The sequence below is a fragment of the Pelodiscus sinensis genome, chromosome 26 (assembly GCF_052426305.1).
Source record: "Pelodiscus sinensis isolate ZL-2025 chromosome 26, ASM5242630v1, whole genome shotgun sequence".
NCBI classification, from domain to species: Eukaryota; Metazoa; Chordata; order Testudines; family Trionychidae; genus Pelodiscus; species Pelodiscus sinensis.
Genome location: NC_143077.1, coordinates 13587022 through 13612477, shown reverse-complemented (window position 1 = coordinate 13612477; position 25456 = coordinate 13587022). Strand labels below are relative to the sequence as shown.

Sequence of the window (25456 nt, the reverse complement as noted above, 5' to 3'; positions counted from 1 at the left end):
GGCTCAGCAGGGTCCATCATGAAAGTCCAATCAATAGAGGAGAATACACACACGAGACACTCACACATCTCGTATGAGGCTCTATGACAGCATGTCCAAATTGAAAATGTTCAGTTGTCAGACTAAATTTTTTCAAATTGCAATTTCTCTTGCCCAAAAACCCTTTTTTTCAACCAGCGCTACTAACAAATAATCTCTAGGGGAGAGGTACAAATGGCTGTTAAGCATCTGCCCTTGTACCTTGAAAAATCTATCCCTTACTCGTAACTTGTCAAGTCAGCATTGTTCTCTGCTTAGTTTTGGTTCATGAAGGAATTCTGGTTAGAGAAGTCAAATGAATGAGATTCTTCTTCTCTGGCACCTCTAGGATAAATGTTTGGGTGTGTGGACATAACTGGGTAACAATGATTCTTGCTACAATCTTGACTATGGGAAATTAAAAGAGACAGAACCAAAAAGTACAAGAAAGCTGAATGAAAGAAAATGCTTTTCAATTCTTCGTGCACAACACACCCAAAATTAGCATTGCTAGACCACTGTGCTTCAAATGCACAGCCAGGATAAGCAGACAAATTGGTTCCAGTTGAGAACTAAGATGCCTCTTACACACTTGGCCCCAAAAACGGCAAACAGAAAATATCACACAAATCAAGAGGATTTTTTTAAAACACTTTTAACGTTTGTCAGAGTTTTGTACAAATCAAAGCATCCCTTTAAAATCTCCATTATTACAAACATACAAAGAAACGTTATTACTACAAACCATCAACTACTCAGTTGCATGATCAATGTGTCACAATTAAAAAAACAACAACAACATTGTATATACAAGGTCCTTCTCCCTCTACTGTTACTTCTGTGTCCTGAGGGAAACTAAGAAGGAAAGCCCCCATTTAAAAAACCCTATTAATGCGTTTCAGACTCTCTAAAAATATGTGAAGTATAAAATTAGGTGTGTTTTTTTTCCAGCTGTCACACTCTGGCCAAGTGCAATGATTTCTTTGCATCCTAAAATCTTTTTAAAAACAAAAACACGCAACAGTATCTGACACTTCAAGTGTGCTCATCCACGCTCAAAGCTAATGTCCAAGAAGTGCCATTGAATAAATTCATTTTAATAAAAAAAAAGTCGCCACTCTCTACTAAAAAAGATTTATAAAAACTCAGCTAGAGCCGTTGGCGTCTCAAAGAGTCGGCCTTCACCTCTTTCCTTTTGGTGCCTGCCCGCAATAGGGTGGTTTCTTTCCTTTACTCCTCTCCAACCCTTGCGCTCTCTCTTCACCTTGTGTGCACAGGGCTGGCCACTGAAATTCCATGGAGTAACTGGGCTTGGAAGCTGCGGGGAGAGCCCATCCGCACATTTCCTCCAGATAGCAGAGTTCTTTTTATCACCCTTTCAGAAATGCCCTGAGGGCTGGGCTCAGAAGCTGCTCTGCTCAGCTCTCCTCTAATGAGGGTGGGTTGGGAGCACACATTCCAGCTGCCCTTGCTGGAACTGTTTATGGTTTCTCTGTCTCTGAAGTCAGACTGTTTCAGAAAAGCAAAGAACCTTCTTAGCCTTTGACCCTGCTGGCTTTTGTTGGGAATAGGGGTTGGGGGCTTCTCTGCCCAGCACCCAAGAAACACTTCCTACCTTGTGTGTCTACTGACCTGACAGAACTCACTTCTTGTAGCTTGCCTCATCCTACATCTAAGCCAGGAGGGGAGGTATATAAAATGTGAGGTAGGGTGGAGAGGAAGAGGGGGAACTTGATTTGGGACTGAGGGAAGGTTGAGGGAGTGTCTAATATAGCCTCCAGCTCTCAGTCTGCCTTTACTGCAGAAAGCAGTGCCAGAGAAGTTAGTTTAGACCCAAGCCACTATTAGCATAAACTGAAAAGCCAATGTTTACTGGTGACCAGAGCTCCACGGGGCCACCAGATGGTATATGCAATTATTCTGCAAAACCCTCAAACCCAAAGCTATCAAAACAGGCAGTTAGGTTGGTCAACCCTCTAATTTAAAAACCCAAGATAAATATATAGCCTGGATTTTGGAAAGATAGCTTAACCATGCCAGGCAGATCAGCATGCCCCCTTCTGCTCTTGTCCCTCCCACAAGGAAAGGCTATTCAAAGGCTTCCATTGAAAGAAGGAACAAAAATAAAGCTCTCATCATGCCCCCAAAACTGTTGGCAAGCCTGAAAAACAGCCAACCATGGATTGTGCCTGAGACCAGTAGATTTTCCACTGCAGAGAGGGGTGTCCAATAAAGAGGAGTCCTTGTTTCTAATGTATGAAGTGGCAGTGGTAATACCTGTTTTCCAAACAGGTATCTTCTGGAGACCATTGGCCCGGCATGGCAGCCAGCAAGATGCGTGGGGGCACAGGTCCCCGTGGATCACTATTCTAGAAAACAGTTTTCAACAGATATTGAAACCAGACACACTCAAACATGCTGTCGAAAGGCAACACACACCAGGCGTTTCCATCGAGTCGATAGCAATCAGATAATAACAAAACTGAAGTTTTGGATTCCAGCCGAACAGACATGCCTCCTTGGTTAATGCTGGGGAAGCTCCCAATTTGTTTTTGTTTTAAGGGGAGGTTATTGCTCCTGACTTCTCAGGCTTTTTGCCCTTGGATAGGGCAGCTGCTTGCTTCAGGAGTTCTCTGTTCTTGGCCTGGAAACATAGTGAAAATGGGTATTTTAATGGCATGGATCATTGTTATTCAAGAACTGCCTGGGCAGGCACGGCTGGCTTCCTGGATGCAGACCAAAAGCAATGGAAAAGTTGTTGTATTCGATCACTCCAGCAAGTCCGGTATTCCAGTGCCATCAGCTGGCAGCACCCGAAGCTAGAGAGGCAAGCAAAAGCTCGTGTGCCTGACCAATCTAAATGGGAGGAGGGAGGAATTTCTTCCCAACTGCTGCTGACAATCAGCTTCAATCGTGAGGCACAACTGAGTAAGTGGTTTTTCATTAGACAAAATAAGGAGGGGGCCTTTCAATTCCACGGGGAGTCGCCTGGGAAGCGTCCCTTTGCTTCCCCCATCTCCTTTCGTTTTTTGGTTTGACAAGTGCCGAGTTAACATTTCGGAGACCAAAGTTCACAGAACAAGGTGCAGGGTGAGTAGGGGCAGTGAAAGCTCCCTCCACATTGAACCCCCAATCCTCTTCCACGGACCAGCTCTAGGGGCGAGTGGCTAGATCAGGACCACTGGCCTCTGACACGCTTTGCCAATGTTACCAAGAAACACCGTTGCAACGGCAAGTTCTGAGATACAAAGCCAGGCCTCAGTGAACAGGTGAGGAGACAGATGATAGCTCATCAATCACTCAACTTTCAGTCACTTCTCTCTGAGACTGGATTCAAACAAGGCAACTAGAAGTGAAAGGCTCTGTGTCTTATCACAACCCCTCGGAACCACCTCTCTCCACACCCTCTGGCCTTCTGATTATGTTGTTGGTATAGCACAAGCTAATATGCAAAGTCAGACATGGTTGCTCTGGCTCAGTTTCCAAACTGCCTTGAGTGGGCATGCGAGGTGCTATGGTGGAGAGCTGGTGTGAGGCAGCCAAGTCTCCAGCTGGGATCACAAAAAGAGAATCAACACTTCACATAGGCAGCACTAGAGCAGAAAGGAATTGCTTCTACCTCCTGCAGGTTTTAAGAACAGAGGCACCCACTCAAACCTGAACATGTCCCTCCCACTCCCTGCCTCCAAAAACCAGGACATTAAAGAGGATTTTTTTTTAAAACAGAATGATTCTTATGAACACTTCAAGGTACCTGCAATACACTGCCACAATCTGAACTTGCCTCTGCCAATGCTACCTGAAGTATTACAAGACCACCAGGTTCTGGACTGACTCATTTAGAGCTCAGTATTAAAAAACCACACAATGCTCCTCCCAGGAATGACTGGTGTGCCAGAGCCAGCCAGTTCAGTTATTTGATTCTTCTTTTATTTTAAAATCGGGCAAGTTTGATGCTATTGAAAGGTGTTGGACTGACAGCTTTGGAGACTGAAGTCCTCTCTCCAGCCACAGAGCAGGTACTGCACAGGCTGCAGCAGTGCCAGCTTCCCCACATGGTGCCAGACAGATGTACTTCTGACCTAATGTGGAGGGCTGGAATCAAAAAACAAAAGGGACCTCAGTTCCTCTTGGCCTCTCGGCTGAGTCTGCCAACAACCAGTCAGGGGCAACAACATGTAGCATGAACATTTGGCCTACTAGGAACTGGAATAAGAATGTCAACTCATTCTACACAGGCCACCTAACACCCTGCACAAGGGAACAATTTTGGGACACATGGGAAGATTCAAGTAGGCAACATAAGAGATCAACATAAGAGGGCTCTGACTTCTGCTACCAGCCCCACAAGCCATCCAGCGTCCTCTAATTTTTCAGTTCTAAAAGAAGGAGTCTCAACTCCGATCCCTAACATGACAACACCATATACCACAGAACTGTACTCAGAGTCTGGGACAGTCTCAGACAACTTAAGAAGTTGCATAATGGAGAGGAACTCACAAGCACTGATAGATTTCTGACAGCAAGTGTAATCCACAAAAAACAGTCCTACCCTAATAATTAACTTGGGTGTGTGGTGATGGGGAAAGAACATTTTCTGCTCTGTCTTATCTGCACCTTTGTTTTTTTCCTCGTTGCTAGAGCTTTGGGTGATTGTAAACTCCAGCCAGAGTAATTAAGAAGATGAACTTTGAACCCTATATATGAATTCTTTCTTTTAACCAATTGCCTGTTGACCTTCTCTCTTCTGCAAACCAGAATTCACCCCTGCCAACAGTCTCTGTTTTCATGGCCTGACCAAAAAATAGACATTTCCTATAAGCTTATAGACTTCTTTACAATGATAACAGAAGTCCTATTTAGTCCAACCAAAAGAACCCAAACAAAACAAAACGAAAAACAAAACAAAACCAACTCTATCCTTTTTTTGTTACCCTTTGATCTTTTTGGCTACTGAACTAATAAATCAAGAGCTTGGTGGAGCAACTTGACACTGGTAAAAAGTAAAATGTGTTTCATGGTTCCCATCCAGTTTACTGGGGTACACCTGTACCAGACAATACAATGAAACCGAGCCTAGAGAGAAACTAGCAAGGGGGTTATAAAGTTTCAGGTGCATGTCAGTGGGGGCCGCGTCCTATTCTACAGGCAGTACTTCAGGTCAGGATTGAGAGGCATTAGCAGAGCTGTGGAGGCAGAAGCCTGGGAAGTGTTCCACTCTAGTTTTCAGTCACTCCTGCAAAGACCACAGTGTGGCAAATTAGAACAGAAATGACGTCACCTGTAACTGCTCCATCACTTCCTTATGCGTCTTCTCCATTTGGTTCATTTTGGCCCTCATCTGGGATTCTTGGTACTGCAGATCGGCCTTTAGCTCCGTGATCTAATTGAGAAGCAAGCAGCTTAGGGGACTGAGGAGAAAAGGGACACCCCCAGAATCCTTTGCCCCCAATGGATATCCTGGCCTAGAAAGTGTCTCTGTGGAAGCCAGCTTGGTCCAGAAATGGCACCATCTGGGGTAACCCAGATCCTGCAGGCCACAAGGGGCTCAGAACATTTACTGTCCAGCTGCAGGCCCAAGGATTTGCAGCTGGACAGTAAATGGAATATTCTCACCCCATGCTGTGAAAGCAGCCAGGGCAGAGGTATATCAGCAGAGCTGCCTGGGGCCCAGGAATGCCACAGCAGAGGGTGCCACAAGTTGGGGTGGAGCCTTGTCTGAGGACTGCCAGCTCCTCCTGTGCACACATTGCTGCTCTGGGCTTTCTTGGACGCAACTCCATATGCGACCTACCTGCCTACTGTCATTTCATGGCCTGCAGCAATGATCAGGAACTGGCAGCAAAGATGACTGGACATACCGGGAGTACAAGGCAAAGGAAAAAGGGGCAATGTTTATTTCGTGGCAGTAGATGGTAAGAATTTGATCCTCTCTGCAATCCTGGCCCCTCCACCTCCAAACAGCCAGAAAGCCACCTTCCTTCCTGCCACAGTGCCGGTCCCTCGAACCCAGCTTGCAGATATCACCCACCCGATTGTAACCCACAAAGCTAACAAGACAGACACTGTGCGAGCATGCAAGGAATGGCCTTTTAGTAAGCGGTTCATAATCCCCTCTGCAGTTTGTGTGAGGAAGGGCCCAGAGCTGTACCTTCTTCTCTTTCTCCAAGATCATCTGATCCTTCTGGTGCAGCATCTTTTTCAGAGTGGCCACTTCTTCCTTCAGCTGGGCGATAATAACGAAGTGGTCGGTGCCGGGGGAGTCCAGGGCAAGGTCTGGAGAAAAGCTGGAAGAGAGAGAAGGGAAAGGACCTCATCACATCTCCTTTTGCTCACCGGCGCACGGAAGCCCTTCCACAGATGACATCAGGAACAAGGAGTTTTAGCAGAAAGCTGCAGCTGAATAACTTCTTCTATTCAAAGGCGACATGAGATCTCTACGACCTAGTAACCAGACACCACGGGAATTCAGAGATATGTAATTCTGATTTGTATCGGTGACAAGTTTAAAATATACAGTAAGAGACAATTGGGGACTGTTAGGGACGTTTTCACCCATTAGCCAGTTTCCATGCAAATAACGGTAGCCACAATCTATTTTCAAACAAAGAAGTGGGAAAAAGCAATGAGTTGGTGAAACTTTATGCAATCACCTACGAACCCTCTTTAGGTCAGAGGGAGTCAATAGAAGTGGGGAGAAAACCTTTCACTAAATGCAAATCAGGGAGCTGGTAAACAACGGAACAGGAAAAGAAACCAATTCAATCTCGAAGGCAAACAAACAATAGAAAGAGGACACCCAAGTGACAGCCAAAGTTATGGGGGGGAGAAGGGAACAGGAAGAGGAACATTGGTCTTTTCATATTTTGATTCCAGCCATGGCACAATAATTTGGGAAAAAGCTTCATTACCACATCAAAGGAGAAAAAGGCTACTCAGGATGAAAGGAGGAGAGAAGGAAAGATATACAGTCCTTTTGAGATACCACTCACACGTTAGACACTATGAATCTAGCTGCCTGGCTGATGGCTTGTTTGGGTGAGACACACTGCCCTTTGCGGTAAAGCAGGACGTTTCCTGGGAAGTACCAACGTTCTGTGCAGCGAAGTTTATTATTGAGCATATTGCAATAATGCCTACGAGCCCCGGTCCTGGATCAACCGCCCCTCCTTGTTCTAGGCATTGTACAAACACAAAATAAAGAGCAGGCACCTGCCTGAAGTATGCTCCTAGCTACCACTGTTTAGTCAGCCGTTACAATACCCCTCTGTGCTAAGAAACAGTTTCCAATACTACATGCTATTGCCACATACATTATTTGAAAATTAATAAACAAACAATGCAGCCTGGACCCTGTGTCTGGACTGTGAATTCAGCCCTGCTAGTGGTAGAGTCTAAGGCAAATGCAGTGTGGCCTAGCACACTGAAAGCAAAGGATCAGATTGTAAAGATAACCATAACTGCTACCGACTCACTCTCTGTGGCCTGGGACAAGTCACGTCACCTGTGCAGCGGTTTCCCCATTCATAAAATGGGAATAAGAATATCTGCTGCCTGCTTTCCAAGGGAGTTGCTGCAGTACTTTGAAAAGACAGAATCTAACTGGACATAGTTTGAACCATGGGACAGGGTCTCAGGGATTTGATGGAGAAAGAATTTTCCTCCCTTATGTGGGGGGAGGGAAAAGGTCACTGCTGGGAGTCCAAGGGAAGAAATTCAATGACTGGAGTTAGCGTAAGTGATAAAAGTTATAAGGCAGTCTTGCAAGGATGGGAAAGAAGTCCTGGCCAGGAAGGAAAGGGAAGCTTAATACTGCAGGACTGTGGGGGTGTATCTGCATTAGAGAGTTTTGTTGTTATAGAACATGGTGTTATGTGTCTCAGAAGGGTAGCCACATTGATACATGTCTGCAAAAACAACAAGGAATCCTGTTGCACCTTACAGACTAAGATATATTAGTGCTTAAACTTTCACGGGTAAAACCAACTTCATCAGATGAATTGGACAAATCTGATAAAGTGCATTTTACCCACAAAAGCTTATGCCCTAATAAACTAGGTAGTCTCTAAGGCTGTGTCTAGACTCAGGGTTTTTTTGGAAAAAAGTAGCCTTTTTTCGAAAAAACTTCACCTGCGTCTAGACTGCAGCCACGTTCTTTCGAAATTAAATCGAAAGAACGCGGCTTTTCTTTCGACGGCGGTAAACCTCATTTTACGAGGAAGAATGCCTTTTTTCATAATGCTCTTTCGAAAAAAGGCGTTCTTGAATGCCAACAGGGCTTTTTAGAAAGAGAGCATCCAGACTCACTCGCTGCTTTCTTTCGAAAAAGTGACTTGCTTTTTCGAAAGTTCCACTTGCAGTCTAGACGCTCTTTTTCGAAAGAGGCTTGCAGTCTAGACATAGCCTAAGATGCCCCAGGATACCTCATTGTTTTTGCATGTTGTTTATATAAAGCATTTAACAAGAAGAGGTATTTACCTGCAAGTCAGCTTGTTAGGGTTAACTCTGAGGTGAAACCCACAAAGTTACACATGGATTGGCCAGTCTTTGACTATACTGAGCATAGTTTTAATTGAAATGTGCTGCAGCACAATCATCATTGCTGAGAGTAGCCATGGCTCTTGCACATGCAGTAGAAGAGACTTTTTGTTCTTAAACCTATCGACTATTGCAGGCAGCCATCCCACACAAGAGCCTGCATCCTATTATGTCGTAACGCATTACTGCTCTGCAATGTGACAAGCAGGTACCAGACTGCAGTAGGAAATCAAAGCATCTTCTGGCACTTTTATATGTGACAATTCAGTAATGTAACTCTTAGGACCACCACTCTCTGGATAAGAGCTTTAGGTTACCACACATCACATAGATGCATGGGGGGAGAGAGGGAGCAGAAGAGAACAAAAACTAAGACTCTCTGTGCAGGGCAAGCCAAGTTTCTTTACTGAACTGTTTACAAGTAAGCCCTTGCCTACTGTATTCCATTCCTTGGCTACAGGGGGCTCCCAGAATTATAGAAAGGCAGAGCTGGAAAGGGCCTTGAGACACCATCAAGTGCAGCCCCCTGTTCTGAGGCAGGCTCAAGGAAACAAACCATCCCTAAAAGGTCCAGCCTGGTCCTAAACACCACCCATATCAGGGATTCCACAACCTCCTTTAGAAACCTATTCCAGTACTTAATAGTGATGTCACCAGTTAATCGGAAAGCATCACCCTCAGCCAGGCTGAGGTGGACCTGGTCTGGCTAGAGCAGCCCCTGCCCGCAGGCGGCCCAGCCTAGCCAGAGCAGCCCACAGTGTGGTGGGTGTGGCTGGGCTGGAGGAGCACCCCTCCCCTCCTGCCATGGGATCCTCTTTAACTGTAATGTTTAACCAGTTAACTGATTAAACCGGATTTTACATCACTAGTGCTTAACTATTCTGAGAATTTCTCCTCCCCCGCCCCCCAATAGCTAACCCAAGACTGGGTAAGAAGCTGTCAGCAGGCTGAATCTGGCCTGCCTAGCTCTTTCATCCTGCCCGTGACAGCCCCCATCCCCGTCCCCGTCCCCTAAGGCATTACTTAGAGCCCCCAGGGAGGCGTGAGCCCTTTCAACTCCTGCTATTTAAAGAGCTCACGCCTTCCCTGAGGCTGTTGAAAGAAGCAGTTGAAAGGGCTCACAGCTCTCAGCCCTGCTGCTAACCTGTTGCCTGGGAGTCACGAGCCCTTTCAACTCTGGCTATATAAAGGCCAGCCACCTTCCAGGGTGGTCCCCCTTCAAAAGTTATTGCCCACCCTGATCTAACTTAAATCTTCCTTGCAGTGGATTGAGCCGATTGCTTTCTGTCCTACCTTCAATGGACCCGGAAATCAGTATCTTTTTTATAGTAGGGATATTAAATATTGGTTAACTGAATAGCTGAGTAACCTCATGAATTCTTATTGATTAGTTGACTAGTCTATAATCCCAAGGGGTGGGACCAACACCAGTGCACTCTGGCCCCACTCCGGGGGAGCCCCCTGCCACTCTGCACTGCTGCCTCCATATCAGTGTGGGGTGTCAGTTGAGAGCTGGTCTGCAAGGGGAGCCAGTTTAAAACCCAGCTCCCCTCACAGGACACAGCACGAGCTGGAACTTTACATGCAGAGCTAAAAATTTTCTGGCGGGGAGTGGTGGGGTGGGGGAAAATGCTTATTGGTTAATCAGTTAATCGACTACACTATTACATCCCTATGTAATATGTTGGAAGACTGTTTTTTAACCTTTCCATAGCCAAGTTTTCTAACCCTTTCCTTGTGTTTGTTGCTTTTCTCTGGACCCTCTCCAACATGTCCACATCTTTCCTAAAGTGTGGCACTTAGAAGTAGACACAGTGTTCAACAGAGGTCTCCCCAGTGCTGAGAAGAGTAGGACAATTACCCCCCTTGCCTTACATCCAACACTCCCGCTGAATGACTGTTCAGTATACCACTGAATGATTGTTCACAGCTGCATCACAGTGTTGGCTCTTTCAGTTTGTGATTCGCAATAACTAGTGAATCCTTTTCAGCAGTTCTACCACTGCCCCAGTTATTCCATATTTAATTTTTTCTTCCTCAGTGTAGTACTTTGCACTCATCCTTTATGGAATTTTATCTTGTTGATTTCAGACTAATTCTCCAAACTTGTCAGTCATTTTGAATTCTCATCCTCTCCTCCAGAGTGCTCACAACCTCTCCCAGCTTGGTATCATCTGCAAATTTTAGAAGGATAATCTCCACTCTATTATCCAAGTCATGAATGAAAATATTGATTAGTACAGGCAACCCCCGACTTACAACCCCCTGCATTTACAACCATTTTTTTCATGTGAGATAGCTCCTAAAACCCTCCAATTTACGTCTGAAGCTCACACTTATGACAGTGAATGATGCAGACTCTACGAATCATCCCAAAACAGGAAACATACAAAGTCAGTCAGACTCGCCAGCCTGCAGCTGCTGCTTGAACAGTGTCTCCACCACATCTGTCTTCACTTTTTAGTTATTTTTGTGCATTATTTGAACTATTTCGTTTAGTTTTCCTCCATTTCCGTAGTCAATTTTGGTATTTTTAGGGTATGAAATGGATTTCCAGGAATGGAATTGTCATTTATAACATTGCGCCTATGGGAAGTAAGGGTTTGACTTACAACAGCTCGACTTACGACGGTTCTCCAGGGAACAATTAGATCGTAAGTGCAGGGGATCACCTGTACCAGACCCAGGACTGACCTTTGCAGGATCCTACTAAATATGTCCTATCAGTTTGATAGCAAACCACTCACTAATAACTACTCTTTGAGTTCAGCCTTTCAAACAACTGTGCACCCACTTTCTAGTAATTCCATCAAACCACATTTCTCTAGTTTGTATGTGATAATGTCACATGGGACAGTGCCAAAAGATTCCCCCTATATACTAGGCAAGTAACTCTGTCAAAGGAGATTTGGTTTGTTTTGTTCTTGACAAATCCATGCTGGCTACTCCTTATCAATCTATTATCAATTAGGTGCTTGCAAATTAGTTGTTTAATAATTTGTCGAGGTATCTTTTCAGATACTGAAGCTAGGCTGACCAAGCTAGAATTCCTTGGGTCCTCTTTGTTCTCCTTTTTAAAGACAGGTACATGTTGAACCTCTCTAGTCCAAAACTCTCTGGTCTGAAAACATCCACCATCCGGAATGATTTTAGTTAGCTGGATGTCCACTTTTTGTCATGTGGCCAAGTTTCCTAGGGTCTCATAATGTTTGTTTACAGCCACCAGTCCTAGTTCTCAGTGTTCTGTGCTGTTACTTAGCTCTAATTTACCCCTAAACATCCAATTCCACTACTTACTGGGCTGTTAAGAGTTGGTAATGCTACTAGACAATATTGAAGCTAACCAATGTTTCCAAGATTGTTCCCTGAATCCTCCTGCTGAATTCCAAGATAATAAACATTGCCAGGAGATCACAGACTTCTTAGGGCCACCCAGTCAGGAAATTTTTCACTCCCTGGCTTGCTCATGAGCAGAAGACAAGACTGGAAGAAATAACCATCTACTGACCACAACAGAGAGTTGAAAGGACAGAGAATTTAAGACGCACCCTATTGCATCATTAAGAAATATAAGCAAGTTACAAGTAGGAATGGAGGCCTCAAGTGAAAAAGAGAAACAGACTCTGTGTGTGTGTGTGTGAGAGAGAGAGAGAGACAGAGAGAGAGATAATTATACAAGTGCAAATGTGATTATGTTTCATAGTGGTCAGGCATCTGATTAACTGACCCATGGGCATAATCAGGTACTTGGAGGTCCAACTGCAATAACATGTATCTCTCCAATTACCTCAAGGTGAAAAAAAACCCAGAAGGTACTTTTTTAAAGTTACGTCAATAAGAGAAGAGTTTCTTTTCCCTGTCTTGAGTGAATCTCAAACCCTAACTTCAATTTAGGAGTGGAAGCTACAAAATTAGCTGAAAAATCTACTCAATATTTGAGAGAGTTTGTGCGCTTGTCTGTCCATCTGAAAGTGAGTTTGTTAAAGAACTGCTCCTAAATGGTCAGAGCTAGGACCATCACATTTGGTATGCAGCTTCCTCTTATCATAACTTTAAAGAAAGGTCAGGGTTTAGTTGTGTCAGGATAATGGGATGTGCATAAAATGTGACTGTTTGCATCAAACAGAAAAGGAAGGGTGCGATAGTAGGAACAATTATACTCATGACTCATGAATGACCACAGGGGGGCAGCAAGCACAGGGAACAGTTATACTGACAAATGACCATAGGAGGGGCAGCAAACGCCCCAGCCCCGGGGAGCAGAGGACGACGGGCAGTCGGCACAGCCCCCTCTGCCCTGGGCCACTCCCAGGGAGCAGCTGGTGGGCAGCCTGCTTGGCCCCCCTCTCCCTCCAGGGAGCAGCCAGTAGGTGGTCTGTATGGCTCCCTCTACCCGAGGCCAGTCCCGGACAATGCCGGGTGAGTCTTCTAGTTAGAAATAAAATTAAATTACAAAAAAATAAAGCATTTTTAAAGGGCATCTTAAGAAGTCTAACTACAATATGCCCATGACATATGCAAACTGTGAAACAATGATACCCACAAACCTTAGAGAAAACCAAATCTTGGGGGTGTTGTTCCTTTCTTATGACCCATCCTTTTCTCAGGGATGATGTTTCAGTTGTTTGTAAAACTACCTGACTTTAGTAATAATGTTTCCAGAGACACAATCAAGGTCAACATTCACATCATACTACAGATAATTGAGACATTTTCTCCCAGCTATGAAATAAGAACACAAAAACGGTCACACTGGGTCAGACCAAAGGTCTATCTAGCCCAGTATCCTGTTGGCCAATAGTGGCCAGTGCCAGATACCCCAGAGGGAAGGAACACAACAGGCAATCATTACATGATCCCTCTCCTGTCATCCATTTCCAGACAAACAGAGGCCAAGGACACCATTCCTACCCATCCTGGCTAATAGCCACTGATGGACCTAACCTCCAAGAATTTATCTAGCTCTAAAGTCCTAGTCTTCACAATATCCTCTGGCAAGGAGTTCCACAGGTTGACTGTGCACTACGTGAAAAAAATTTCCTTTTGTTTGTGTTAAACCTATTAATTTCATTTGGTGACCACTAGTTCTTACATAATGGGAACAAGAACTTTTCCTTACTCACTTTTTCCACACCCCATCATGATTTTATAGACCTCTACCATAAGCCCACTTAGTCTCCTTTTTCTAAGCTGACAAGTCCAAGTCTTTTTAATCTCTCTTCATATGGGACCCGTTTCAAACCCCTAATCATTTTGTTGCCCTTTTCTGAACATTTTCCAATGCCAATATATCTTTTTTGAGAGGAGGCAACCATATCTGTACACAGTATTCAAAATGTGGGTGTATCATCATTTTATATAGATGCAATAAGATATTCTCTGTCTTATTTTCTATCCCTTTTTTAATTATTCCTAACATTCTGTTTGCTTTTTTGACTGCTGCTGTACAGAGTGGATGTTTTCAGAGAATGACTCCAAGACCTCTCTCTTGAGTAGTTGTAGCTAAATTAGCCCCCATCATATTGTACGTATAGTTGGGATGATTTTTTCTAATGTGCATTACTTTACATTTATCAACAGTACATTTCATTTGCCATTTTGTTGCCCAATCACTCGGTTTGGTGAGATCTTTTTGAAGTTCTTCACAGTCTGTTTTGGTCTTAGCTATTTTGAGCAGTTTGGTATCATCGGCAAATTTTGCCACCTCGCTGTTTACCCCTTTCTCTAGATCATTTATAAATAAGTTGAATAGGATTGGTCCCAGGACTGACCCTTGAGGGACACTATTAGTTACCTCTCTCCACTCTGAAAATGGCCCCTCTATTCCTACCCTTTGTTTCCTGTCTTTTAACCAGTTCTCAAATCTATGAAAGGACCTTCCCCTCTTATCCCATGACAATTCACTTTACTTAAGAGCTTTTGGTGAGGAACTTTAGATTTCTGGAAATCTAAGTTTAAGTAACTTGGGAGTTCATTGTATTAAATGCAAAAATGTATTATTGTGGGCTGGGACTGCATGTAACCCCTCTTGGGGAGGCAGATGATGTGACCCCTGGGAATGTTATGAACTTCAAACGACTGTATGAACAATGGACTGGACCAGGAATTCTCAACCTCTCTCTTTCTGAGGCCCCCACAACATGCTAGAAAGTTTCCATAGCCTATCTGTGCCTCATCAAAGTGTTTTTCTGCATATAAAAGCCAGAATCAGAGTTAGGGGATAGCAGGCAGGGCAACTGCCAAGACCCAATGCCACTGGGGGTCCTGAAAAGCCAAGTTGCTCAGGGGTTGGTTTCAGCTCTGGGTGGTCAGGCTTGGGGCCCTGAGCTTCAGCCCCAGTTGGTGGAACTTCAGCTTTCTGCCCTGGGCCCAAGCAAGTCTAATGGCAGCCCTGCCTGACGGACCCCCCGGAAACCTACTTGCAGCCCCCAGTGCCCTGGTTGAGAACCACTGAACTAGGCAAGGACTTTCGGGACAAACAGTGTCGAGCAGTTTGCAGGGAGAACCTCTAGCAGGAGATAAATGCAAATTCCGCGCCACCGCAATGCAACCCCCTCTGCCCCTCGCCTTTTAGAGCTATGCCCCGGTGAGGACCATGGTCTGCTGATCACCTTTTCCAAGAGTCTCAAGATCAAAGGCCCAAGGAAAGAACAGACTGAACTATCCGTGGGTATGCTAGTTCTGTTATGAACTTGGAACCCTGGCAAAAACCCACGTAGCAATTTTTCCCGGAGTCACAGTAATCTCTGGTAAATTTACGAGAATACATATAGGTTCTTTGATTGTTTGTAATGTGTTTTCTCAATCATGTCTTCCCCTTTGAGTAAAATGCAGACACTGACCTGGTGAGACAGTTTGGATTGCTGGGGAAATCACAGCAAAAACAGGGAACTGTCAGCCTGGTGAAACCCCAGTCAGGAGGGAGAGAGACATGGGTCTCTGGCCAAGAGAGGTGACAGTTCTAGCATGGGGAGCCTAGACTGTGTACCCTCAAAGAACAATGGGGAGGGGGAACATGGGTTACACACATTGGGTAGCCTGTATTCAAGAGAAACTAAGGGCTGGGTGCAGCAGACCAGACTGAGGTGCTCTAGCCAAGGTGGGGAACACACCATCCGAATTGTGTGGGACCTATGAGTGGGAGAGCAGCAAACTGCGTGATCTCTGTTGTTAGAGTTGTAAGGCAGGTCAGTGGTGAGCTGCAGTGACAGAGCTGGGTGGTGAAGCATACCGAACTTCAGCCTGTGCTCTCCCAGGTCTTGTCTCTCTGCTCCCTGCACAGGAGAAGTCACCCTCTAAATTAACCACAAAAACTCCAGAATGGGACATTTTAAAATAAACTGAAATGTCGCTCAACAATTCCCAGTACAAATGGGACAGAACATGAGAATCATCAACTCAAAGATACTAAATAAGAACCTATGAAGCCCAAAGAGAAAGCTCGCAGCTAAATGCAAGAGAGGAGTTCCCACCTGCACCCACCAGGAAGAAAAGCCCCCAAAAGGTGAAGCGTAGAGATAAGCTGGACTATGAAGGGGTTGTTACCACTTCACTCAGCCCAAGAACACACAAGTTTTGCCCATGTGAAAGCCGGGCATTGGCAATCTACAGAGCCCAAGGCCAGCGCCTATTCTTCATAAAAGCACAACTGCCCTCAGCTCTAGTACAAAGGGGTCACCCATGCAGTGACACTCTCTGTGAGCCACACACCTAAGCTAAAGATGGGGCAGTTGCATCATAGAAATAACTTTTTTTTTTTTAAACCATCTCCAAGGAATTACAGCCCCAGGATTAAACTTTACCAACCATGAAGTGTTACCGTTGTCCTACCAAAGTTGAGCCACATGTACTTAAAATGGCTGCAACTTGTGTCTTGGACAGTACAGAGCCCATTGTTGGAGCTTAAAGTAGTTATAAGTACTTCAACTTATTAATGGGATTTCCCTCGACCACAGTAGGTTTTGTTGAGGGTCACAGCCTACCAGGGCTTTAAAGTGAGGACAAGATACGGTACCAGAGTAAACTGAAATGAAGTAATTTGATTTATTAATCATTTGTGACTTTTCTGATTGGATGACTTGGGAATTGGTATTAAGACCTGGATCCTTTTAGCTTCCAAGTCATGTGTGAACAAGCGTTGTGACTGGCTAATGGCTGCGTGGTACTTTACGCGAAATGAGTTAAAGGCGCTCACTCCCACTCCTAGTGCTCAGGTATTTTAAAAGTTACACTATCACAAGCGACACTGCTCTACAACCCAGTTGGCAGCCACAGCAGAGGAGCCAAAGATTGAACAGATCACCCTGGAGGTCAAGGTTGAGGTGTACTAGCAGAGGATAGTTTGCATGGCTATTGCTTGTGCCGTACCTGTTCTAGCCAGGAAGAGGTGGCATTCAATCTCCAGTCAATTAGTACTACGCACCCTAAAGAATTCTTTAACCTCAGTTTCAAGCTTTGGCATTTCTTACATCAGCAGCCACAGACAATGGGACAGAGGTGATCTGGTGATAAATGGTGACTAATAGAGAGCGATAGTGTGCGATTTACCAGTGACTTCAACACACTTAAAAAGACCCCCAGCACTAATGGGCTATGCTGTGCTCTGAATTCTCAATTCAATGCAGTATGGAAGGAGAGTCATCAATAGGGAGAGTTTCCATATATGAGACAATTCCCAGGGCAGGAAGGCAACAGGGGAGAAAACAATAGGTGATCTCACTTCAGGACGTCAGTGCCTTGAGAAACAGGATAATGATGGGCACCGGGACTCTGTTGGGAAGCAGCCCACTGCACCAACACGGACGGGGCACTCTGGGTAGGGGGGCAAAGCATCTCGGGAGAGGAAGGAACGCTGAGAATTAGAGAGGAAAGGGAGGAATGAAAATATGCATGTACAAGAGTGTAAAAAAATCCATCTCACTCTCTCCTGATACAACAAAAAAAAAAGCAGTCATGTAGCACTTTAAAGACTATCTTGTTAGTCTTTAAAGTGCTACATGCCCCCTTTTTTAGTTTTTACCAAGATCAGACTAACACCTCTCTATTACTATTCTCCTGATACAGTTAGTTTGCTTCTGCTGCATGCATGCTCTGCTGTCAATGAAAGTGGCATGCATACAGCAGTGGCAGAATCAAGTTCACTTTCCCTCCCTCAGGACCCGGGTGGAGGGGGGTGTTTAGATTCCTATCAATATTTCTCTCGTGATTGTCTCCCTGCATTCTAGCCTTTATTCTGACTGCAGCCTCGCTTTTATTCCACAATAGATAACATTCTAACCCACAGGGACCCGAACTGCAAAACAGAGCCCTATCACGCATCCTGTGGCCATGCTCCTTGTCACTGCAGCATGAGCATATAGCCAATCCAGGCTGCTGGTCAGAATTGCTGGTGAACTCAACCAACCAACCATTTCTAGTAGGTACAAACATTGGGCATCTTTTGATTTTCAAATGTACGTTTTTGTTCCAGGCAGGTTTGGCCTTTGGGGTCCCAGAAAGCTGCTAAGGCAGCCCTTGAGTCCCAACGTTTGAGAGCCTCGTTCTACCATATAAACATCCTGCTAGTTGCACTGAAATCTCTCTCATGCAAAATTAAATGAGACCACCCACTGGCATCTTCCCCAACCAGCTGGCTCACCTGTCACCATTGGCTGAGATAGCCTCAAACTTGGGTTTCTTCTTTGGAATTTCATTCTGAATAGAGGAAGTGGATAAGGTTTTCTGGCTATGAAGGAAAAACAATGAAGATATGTGTCAGAACCTAAAAGACTTGAGAAACAGAAACTGAAATCAAGAAAGAGGCACAGATATAGACCATCCTCCTAAATCATACCCAAAATAACGAGCAGCTTAGGGAGAGGAGAGGTTGAAGCAAATCAAAGAGGAACTAGAGTTTATTTGATACAATCAAACCTCTAGGCACATGAACATTCTATGTTCAAAGCCCTGTATTTTAAAATAAATCTAAGTTGGCCCAACACCACCAAACTGTAATACACTGCACAACGCACAAAAATGGCTACCTTCCCCAATCAGCTCATCCCAAGATGGGAATTCAAGGGCTGAGACCATCCCAGCAGAAGCCCCCAGATGTCGGACATGGGGATCACCACCAAGAATCTCCCAGGTGATTTCATCTGCAGTGTTTGATCTGAAACAGTCACTTTTGAATGCTGGGGAAATATGTTTAGTGGTCAGATCAGAGTGGAAGTCGGGAGTCCTAGCTCTGCCAGTTAACCTGCTGTGGCGTCTGGGACAAGTCATTTTACTTGTCTGTATCCCAATTTCAATTCCCTGGAAGAGCAAGGCTATTGCATGAGTCAATGCACTTCTGTCAGTAATTTGACAAATGCCACTTAGCTTTAATTATTTCAGAAAACAGCATAACATGTCAGTAAAGATCCTGTAAAACGATCTCACTACAGTGGCCTCACTGAGTAGTGCTGTGATGCTCTTATAACTTAGGCAAGAATTACTGGGTTTGCATAATGGTTATATCAAAATTGTTCAGGCTTTACTGAAAAAATACGTATGACTATATTAAAGATCACCACAGTTCCGCAGTAATTAAACCCAAGAAATTTCTCCCATCTATGAGTATGTTTACACTACAAAGTTAATTCGAACTAACGGACTTTAGTTCGAATTAACTTTGATAGGCACTACACTAGCACTCCGCTAGTTCGAACTTAATTCGAACTAGCGGAGTGCTTAGTTCGAACTAGGTAAACCTCATTCCACAAGGACTAAGCCTAGTTCGAACTTACTAGTTCGAATTAAGGGGTGTGTAGCCCCTTAACTCGAACTAGTGGGAGGCTAGCCCTCCCCAGCTTTCCCTGGTGGCCACTCTGGCCAACACCAGGAAAACTCTACTGCCCCCCTCCCGGCCCCGGACTCCTTAAAGGGGCACGGGCTGGCTACGGTGCCCGTGCCAGGTGCAAGCCTGCCAGCACCCAGCCAGCAGACTCTCCACCTGGCACGGCTCGAGCCAGCCACCCGATGCCCCCCAGCCCTCCCCCTCTTCCCGGGACCAGTCTGGCGGCTCCCGGGAGCCTGCCCTGGTCCACAAGAGGCGGGCACCCGCCTGGTCCAGTGCAGACATCGTGGACCTTGTCCACGACCTCTGCACTAGGCACAGGAAAGTGGCCGTCTAGGGCAGGAGAGCTGCCAGCCTGGCCACCCAGGAGCAGGTTTGCATGAAAATCAAGATGGTCCAGTGAGACCCCCCGACCCTGAGCTTACAATGGCCGTACTGGGTCAGACCAAAGGTCCATGTAGCCCAGTAGCCTGTCTGCCGACAGCGGCCAACACTAGGGACCCTGGAGGGGATGGACCGAAGACAATGACCAAGCCATTTGTCTCATGCCATCCCTCTCCAGCCTTCCACAAACTTTGGCCAGGGACACCATTCCTACCCCTGGCTAATAGCACTCCATGGACCCAACCTCCATGACTTTCTCTAAGTTCCCTTTAAATTCTGTTCTAGTTCTAGCCTTCACAGCCTCCTGCAGCAAGGAGTTCCACAGGTTGACTCTTTGCTTTGTGAAGAACAACTTTCTGTTATTAGTTTGAAGCCTGCTACCCATTCCTTTCCTTTGGTGTCCTCTAGTCCTTATATTATGGGAACTAATGAAGAACTTTTCTGCATGCACCCTCTCCACACCACTCATACTTTTAGAGACCTCTATCCTATCCCCCCTCAGTCTCCTCTTTTCTAAGCTGAAAACTCCCAGTCTCTTTAGCCTCTCTCCATATGGGACCTGTTCCAAACCCCTGATCATTGTAGTTGCCCTCCCCTCTCCCACCCTCTCTCTTTCCCTCTCCCACCTCCTTTTCCCAGTCTCCCCCAGTTTTGTTCAATAAAGAGAGATTACATTTTTGAGCACACGTTTTCTTTATTTTGTACATCAGGAAGGGGGGCTAGGGAAGGGTAAGTGGAAGGAGGTGAGGGAGGAATGGGGTATGAACCCCCGATGGGGAGGACTGGGCTGGCTCTGTGGGCTTCTGGGGGTAGAAGCTCTCCTGCAGCCCCCCAATTGCCTCCTCTCCCCAGATGGCAGCCGGCGGCAAGTGCAGCTGGTCTGATGGCCGAGTGCTGTGATGTGCCAAGTGTGGGTACTCCGGGCACTCCAAGCCAGGACTGCTTTGCAAGCGGGGCACCCCGAGAACTGTCTGTCCGGGGTGGGGGTCGGGACCCTTTAAGCACAGCCCTCGGCTAGCCTGAGACAGCAGCTCCACGCTCTAAGTCCTCATCTGATGCCCTGCCGGCACTGCTTCCCGCCATCCTTAACCTCTGTTCAGGGTCCACTCTGTGTGGACATGCTAGTTCGAATTAGCAAAACGCTAATTTGAACTAGTTTTTAAGTCTAGCTGCGCTAATTCGAATTAGCTTAGTTCGAATTAACTAATTCGAACTAAGTAAGTTCGAATTAGCGCTGTAGTGTATACATACCCTGTGTTGGAAAAGGATTTGAGTTTGAAACACCCATTTCTCCTGCTGTCTCATCCCAGAAACGTGAGTCTGGCACAAAGGAAAAAGGTGCTAGAAAGGAGCACAGATACAGCATTTATGTGCACGGTACCTGTTGTAGTGGCTGCCGCTGCTGAGTCTGCTGAACTGCTCTTTCTCCTGCAGGCTCGTCCGTGAAGAGCTGCTCAGATGTTTACGCTGCTCTTTGGTCTTCTGTAGGACCCGTTTGTAGGACAAGGTACACAGCCAGCACAGCAGCTTCCCATCCACCTGAATGGCCAAGTAGGAGAGTTAGAGAGTTTTACCTTATTTCCTCCCCACACTCCAAGCACAGAATAGACAAGCTGCCTGACAGCAACTTCAGATCAACCATCCTCAGGATTTACAGGCCCCACGTACCCAATCACAAACACCACACAAGCAGTGACTCAAGGGGTCCCCAAAGTGGCTGGAAAGGGTGCTGACTGCATTCAGCACTGCCAGTGCAGTCACAATGATAAAAACTTGGCCCAGCCTGCTATCAGTTCAGAGCTGACACTTCTTCGCTTGTTTACATCACATGTTTTCCTGGTCATTTTAGAATACAAAAATCACATCCTATGTGATTTGGGCATTAATAAACACCTGGACCTCTAAGGAGCATGCTTTGGGAACCTAAACACTAATACTCTATGGCAATGATTTTCAACTTTTTTCATTTGTGATCCCTAAATAATTTCAAATAGAGATGCAGACTCTTTTAGAAGTCTTAAACACAGTCTGTGGGCCCCAGGGGTGTATAGCACCCAGGTTGGGAATCACTGTGCTATGGTAATGACAATCTTTTGTGGACTCCTTAAAGCTTAGATAAAGTTTGTGGACACCAACATGTCTGCAGACCACAGGTTGAAAATCATTTCTCTAATGGGGCTTTGTCCAGATGGTGGGAACTATGTATACAGCATCCAAAACTGGGACCCAAAGACTTATGCGTGTGCTTTACACACTGTGAGTTGTCCTAAAGTTAAGTCCCTTTATCTCTACAATCCATTTCAGAGTGCGGTCCCTTCTCACTTGTGTGTGTACCTATACTCAATCCAGTTCAGATTACGACTCAACCAAGGACCTACAGTGTTGAGAACATAAAGCAATTAAATGAACTTAGTGTTTTAACACCTCTCATAGCAAATGTAAATTATTGGGCTGCCCAGAAAAGACTTTTATAGCTGACATGTTACTGTTGCTGAAATCTTAGGACTCTGTACAGAAGATGAACTGAGGTTAGTTCTTTTACCTTTCCAGCCCCACTTTACATAGAAACTCACCTTCTTCCTATCATCCTTCCTGTCGAATGCACATTGTTGCTTGCACTGTTCACAGGAGTGTGGCGGCCCATACTTCTTCTCGGAGTTTGTACAACGCTGGCACTTGTTGCCAATAAAAGCTGCTATTATGTTGCAGTACTGGCATGGTTTTGGCTTAAAAAAAAAAGACAGATACTGTACAGTTTAGCAATGCTTGGTAATTACATGGCATATGTGCATTTGTGGTTTTCTTCTATTACTCAAATGCTCCGGTCTTCATAGTATCCAAGATTTGTTTAAGTACCTAGATAAGCCACGAATCAGGGATCCAATCGAATGGCCAGGACACCTGTCGTTATGCTGATTTCTGCATAAGGTGCCAAGGGATTTTTAATGACAAGCAGTCAGGACCTCAATTTTAAACCTCATTCTAAAGGGAAAAAAATTATCTAGTTTCCTGGTCAAATTTCAATGTAGGTGATTAAATCCTGGCTTCCCTAAATCCTTAGTGTAATTTCAACTCGATCTGGGATAGTTCATTTGCTGTCCTAAACTCATAATGAAGTACTCTATTGTCATTCACCATAAGAAACTATGTTCCACCCCAAAGGATGCTGCATTTTAGTAGTAGGTGAAGTAACCCCTTCAAAGACAGACTCTAACATGCTTTGGGATAAAAAACAATGGAAACAGAATTATAAGGAGGGAGGACAAGAGAATCCCTAGTACTTACTGTTCCATAGAGCTTCACATTCTGAGCACATTTCTTGCATATTGTGTTGGTTTTGCTGTTAAAAAATTAAAAAACAAGAATGAAGCATAACTGTGTCAGCAATACCTGGGTACAGATTAAGCCCTTTTCACTCAAGAGCTGAGTTTCTCCTATCAGGATTTTGTTTTTATGTTCATTTTTATATTAAAATGTATTTGCTATTCTCGCCTGGTGTAATAATCTGACAGAGTGAAGTATAACTAACAGACAGCATTTTCATAAGGCAGTCTCTTCAATTTAATTCATACATCAGTCTTTAATTTTTGAGGGTATTTACTCAGTTGGGATTCTGGTCACCGCAAAAGAGTTAGCTGGTTGGTCCCACTTCTTCATAAATTCTCCTACTCTTGAAAATACAGTTAAAACCAAGCAGAAAACCATATTTACTGCTGCAAATGCAGAATTACAAGACAGGTATTTACACTGCAGCATAGAAAATGAGAATAATTTTCACATGCCAAAAGACACTGTAGGGGAATAGCTTCTAGAAGCACCCAGATGTTCCACAGAAAGATAAAGCTGATGAGCACCATCCAGGAAAAAAGGGTACACACCACATTGAAAAAAATCAAGAGCACAGAATGTTTCTGCCTGACAGAGACTGGACTATGATTAGAGCCTCATCAACTGGCACAACTACAAGCACTAAAATGATGTATGTGTTTGAGTGCTGGATGCAGGCCCGCTGATGGGGGAGCAAAGAGGGCAGTTGTCCCAGAAGGCCTGGCAATTTCATGGGGCTTAGGGCTCCTGGCTGCCGCCTCTGCTTCTGCAGCAGCAGCTGGGGCCCTGGGTCCTTAAAATCACCGTCGGAATGCTGCACCATGTGCTAAGGGCTGGGGAGGGAGTGCTGCATTTTGGTCAGTCCTGAGAGCTGCCCACCCCATCCCTTCTGCCCGAGACCCCACCTCTCCCAGGAGCACAGAACTGTCCTTCCACACCTTGATCAAATGCCTGTGGAGACTGTTGGCATGCCTGGCTGGATCCTTGAAGGCACAATGCAAAGGGCATAACAAGAGATTCATGGAACCAAATGGCATAGGAGTAATAGACAAAAATAAATGGAAAGAGAAGAGATGGAGACAGCAGTTTAGTGTCAGGAACATATTGCAACAGAAAACAGCAGCAGAGAGAAAGGATGGCTCAAAGGTTTAGGTAGCAAGATATGAAGCCTTTCACCTTTAGGTTGCCTAAAGATCAGGGCTCAGTTACGTTGGTGGGCCAGCGTGTGAGAAGCTTGTTTTGGCACTGCTTGTGCTGTACCTGTCCTTTGAAAAACTTTTGTCTCTAGAGCTGCCAATCGCTGCTACCTTCACACATAGAAAAAGGGATTGTGTTGAGGTCATCAATATACTTTTGTGGCACTACTGTGGGTATGTACTAAAGAAGCAGATGCCATTTATTTCTCAGTGTTCAAGCTCAGTAGAAATTTACCTTTCCTGTTGGAATTCAGTCCTGCAGTATGTGCATTTGACAATGGGATGTGCGATTCGACACTCCTGCAGCAAAAAGTAGAGTTAGAGCTTCTACCACACAGGTTTCCCAAAGGCTCAACAATCCCCACCCCCCCAACATGACAACAGAGCAGTTTGGACAAAGCAGAATGGTAATGGTCATTGCCCGTTATCCTGCAATCACTCCTCCCAGGGTGCACCCCCCACTCCTCCCTTCCCTGCTCCTAGGGGATCTCTCCCTTCCCCTATTCTTCCCAGAGCCCCCATCCCCTCCTAGGGCTCCCCACCCCTACAATCCCCCACTCTTCAATTCCCTCCCCGCAGCCCCTTCCTAGGACTCCCCAGCCCTTTCCCAGCCCCTCCCCCACTCTTCCCAACCCCTCCTCAGGACTCCCCAGCCCCTCCCCCACTCTTCCCAACCCCTCCCCAGGATTCCCCAGCCCCTCCCCCACTCTTCCCAACCCCTCCCCAGGACTCCCCAGCCCCTCCCCCACTCTTCCCAACCCCTCCTCAGGACTCCCCAGCCCCTCCCCCACTCCCCCCCTCCCCAGCCCCTCCCCCACTCTTCCCAGCCCCTCCCCAGGACTCCCCAGCCCCTCCCCCATTCTTCCCAAGAATCCCCCCCACTGCCCCGCCCCCCACCCCCGGACCTTGCACAGCTGCTGCCCCTGGCTCAGCGCCTCGAAGGAGAAGCGCTGGTGGCACTTGGTGCAGGCGTAAAGCGCCGCCATCCCGATACCCTCACTGACAGGCGCAGCCTAACCCAGGCCGGGCGGTCGGGCAGCCACGAGGCGGGGCTGATTCACCCGTCACCGCCATTGGCTCCCATCGACGTCACTCAGAGGGCGCGGCCCGCGGCCCAGTCGCGTCTCACGGCGCTTATTGGTGGCCCGGTCTGCCACTCGAGTCGTAGGGGGCGGGC

General features: G+C 45.8%; 1 protein-coding gene across 3 annotated transcripts; it reads right to left on the bottom strand.

Moving 5' to 3' along the window:
* Positions 1-620: 620 nt before the first annotated feature.
* Positions 621-25456, bottom strand: FAM76A (family with sequence similarity 76 member A). 3 transcript variants are annotated; one of them, XM_089773420.1, is made up of 11 exons: positions 25185-25456; positions 24515-24579; positions 23042-23096; positions 22330-22482; positions 21138-21295; positions 18194-18280; positions 17276-17407; positions 6170-6305; positions 5300-5401; position 5011; positions 2669-4113 (listed from the first exon to the last, which is right to left on the bottom strand). In XM_089773420.1, the coding sequence occupies exons 1-11, from the start codon at positions 25263-25265 to the stop codon at positions 3953-3955; spliced, it is 1131 nt and encodes a 376-aa protein (XP_089629546.1). In that variant the 5' UTR covers positions 25266-25456; the 3' UTR covers positions 2669-3952. The 3 variants fall into 3 exon arrangements, with proteins under 3 accessions (XP_075765254.1, XP_075765256.1, XP_089629546.1); XM_075909139.2 differs by lacking the exons at positions 2669-4113; position 5011 and adding an exon at positions 621-2662 and having other exon boundaries at positions 25185-25287; XM_075909141.2 differs by lacking the exons at positions 2669-4113; position 5011; positions 17276-17407 and adding an exon at positions 630-2662 and having other exon boundaries at positions 25185-25434.

What these genes read in the sequence shown, in the direction of transcription:
- FAM76A (XM_089773420.1), bottom strand. Translation starts at nt 25,265, where the DNA reads ATGGCGGCGCTTTACGCCTGCACCAAGTGCCACCAGCGCTTCTCCTTC. An exon ending in GGAAGGATGATAGGAAGAAG is followed by an intron (nt 21,296 to 22,329) that starts GTGAGTTTCTAT and finishes TTGGCCATTCAG; the next exon opens with GTGGATGGGAAGCTGCTGTG. An exon ending in AGCGGCAGCCACTACAACAG is followed by an intron (nt 18,281 to 21,137) that starts GTACCGTGCACA and finishes TTTCCTTCATAG; the next exon opens with CCAGAAAACCTTATCCACTT.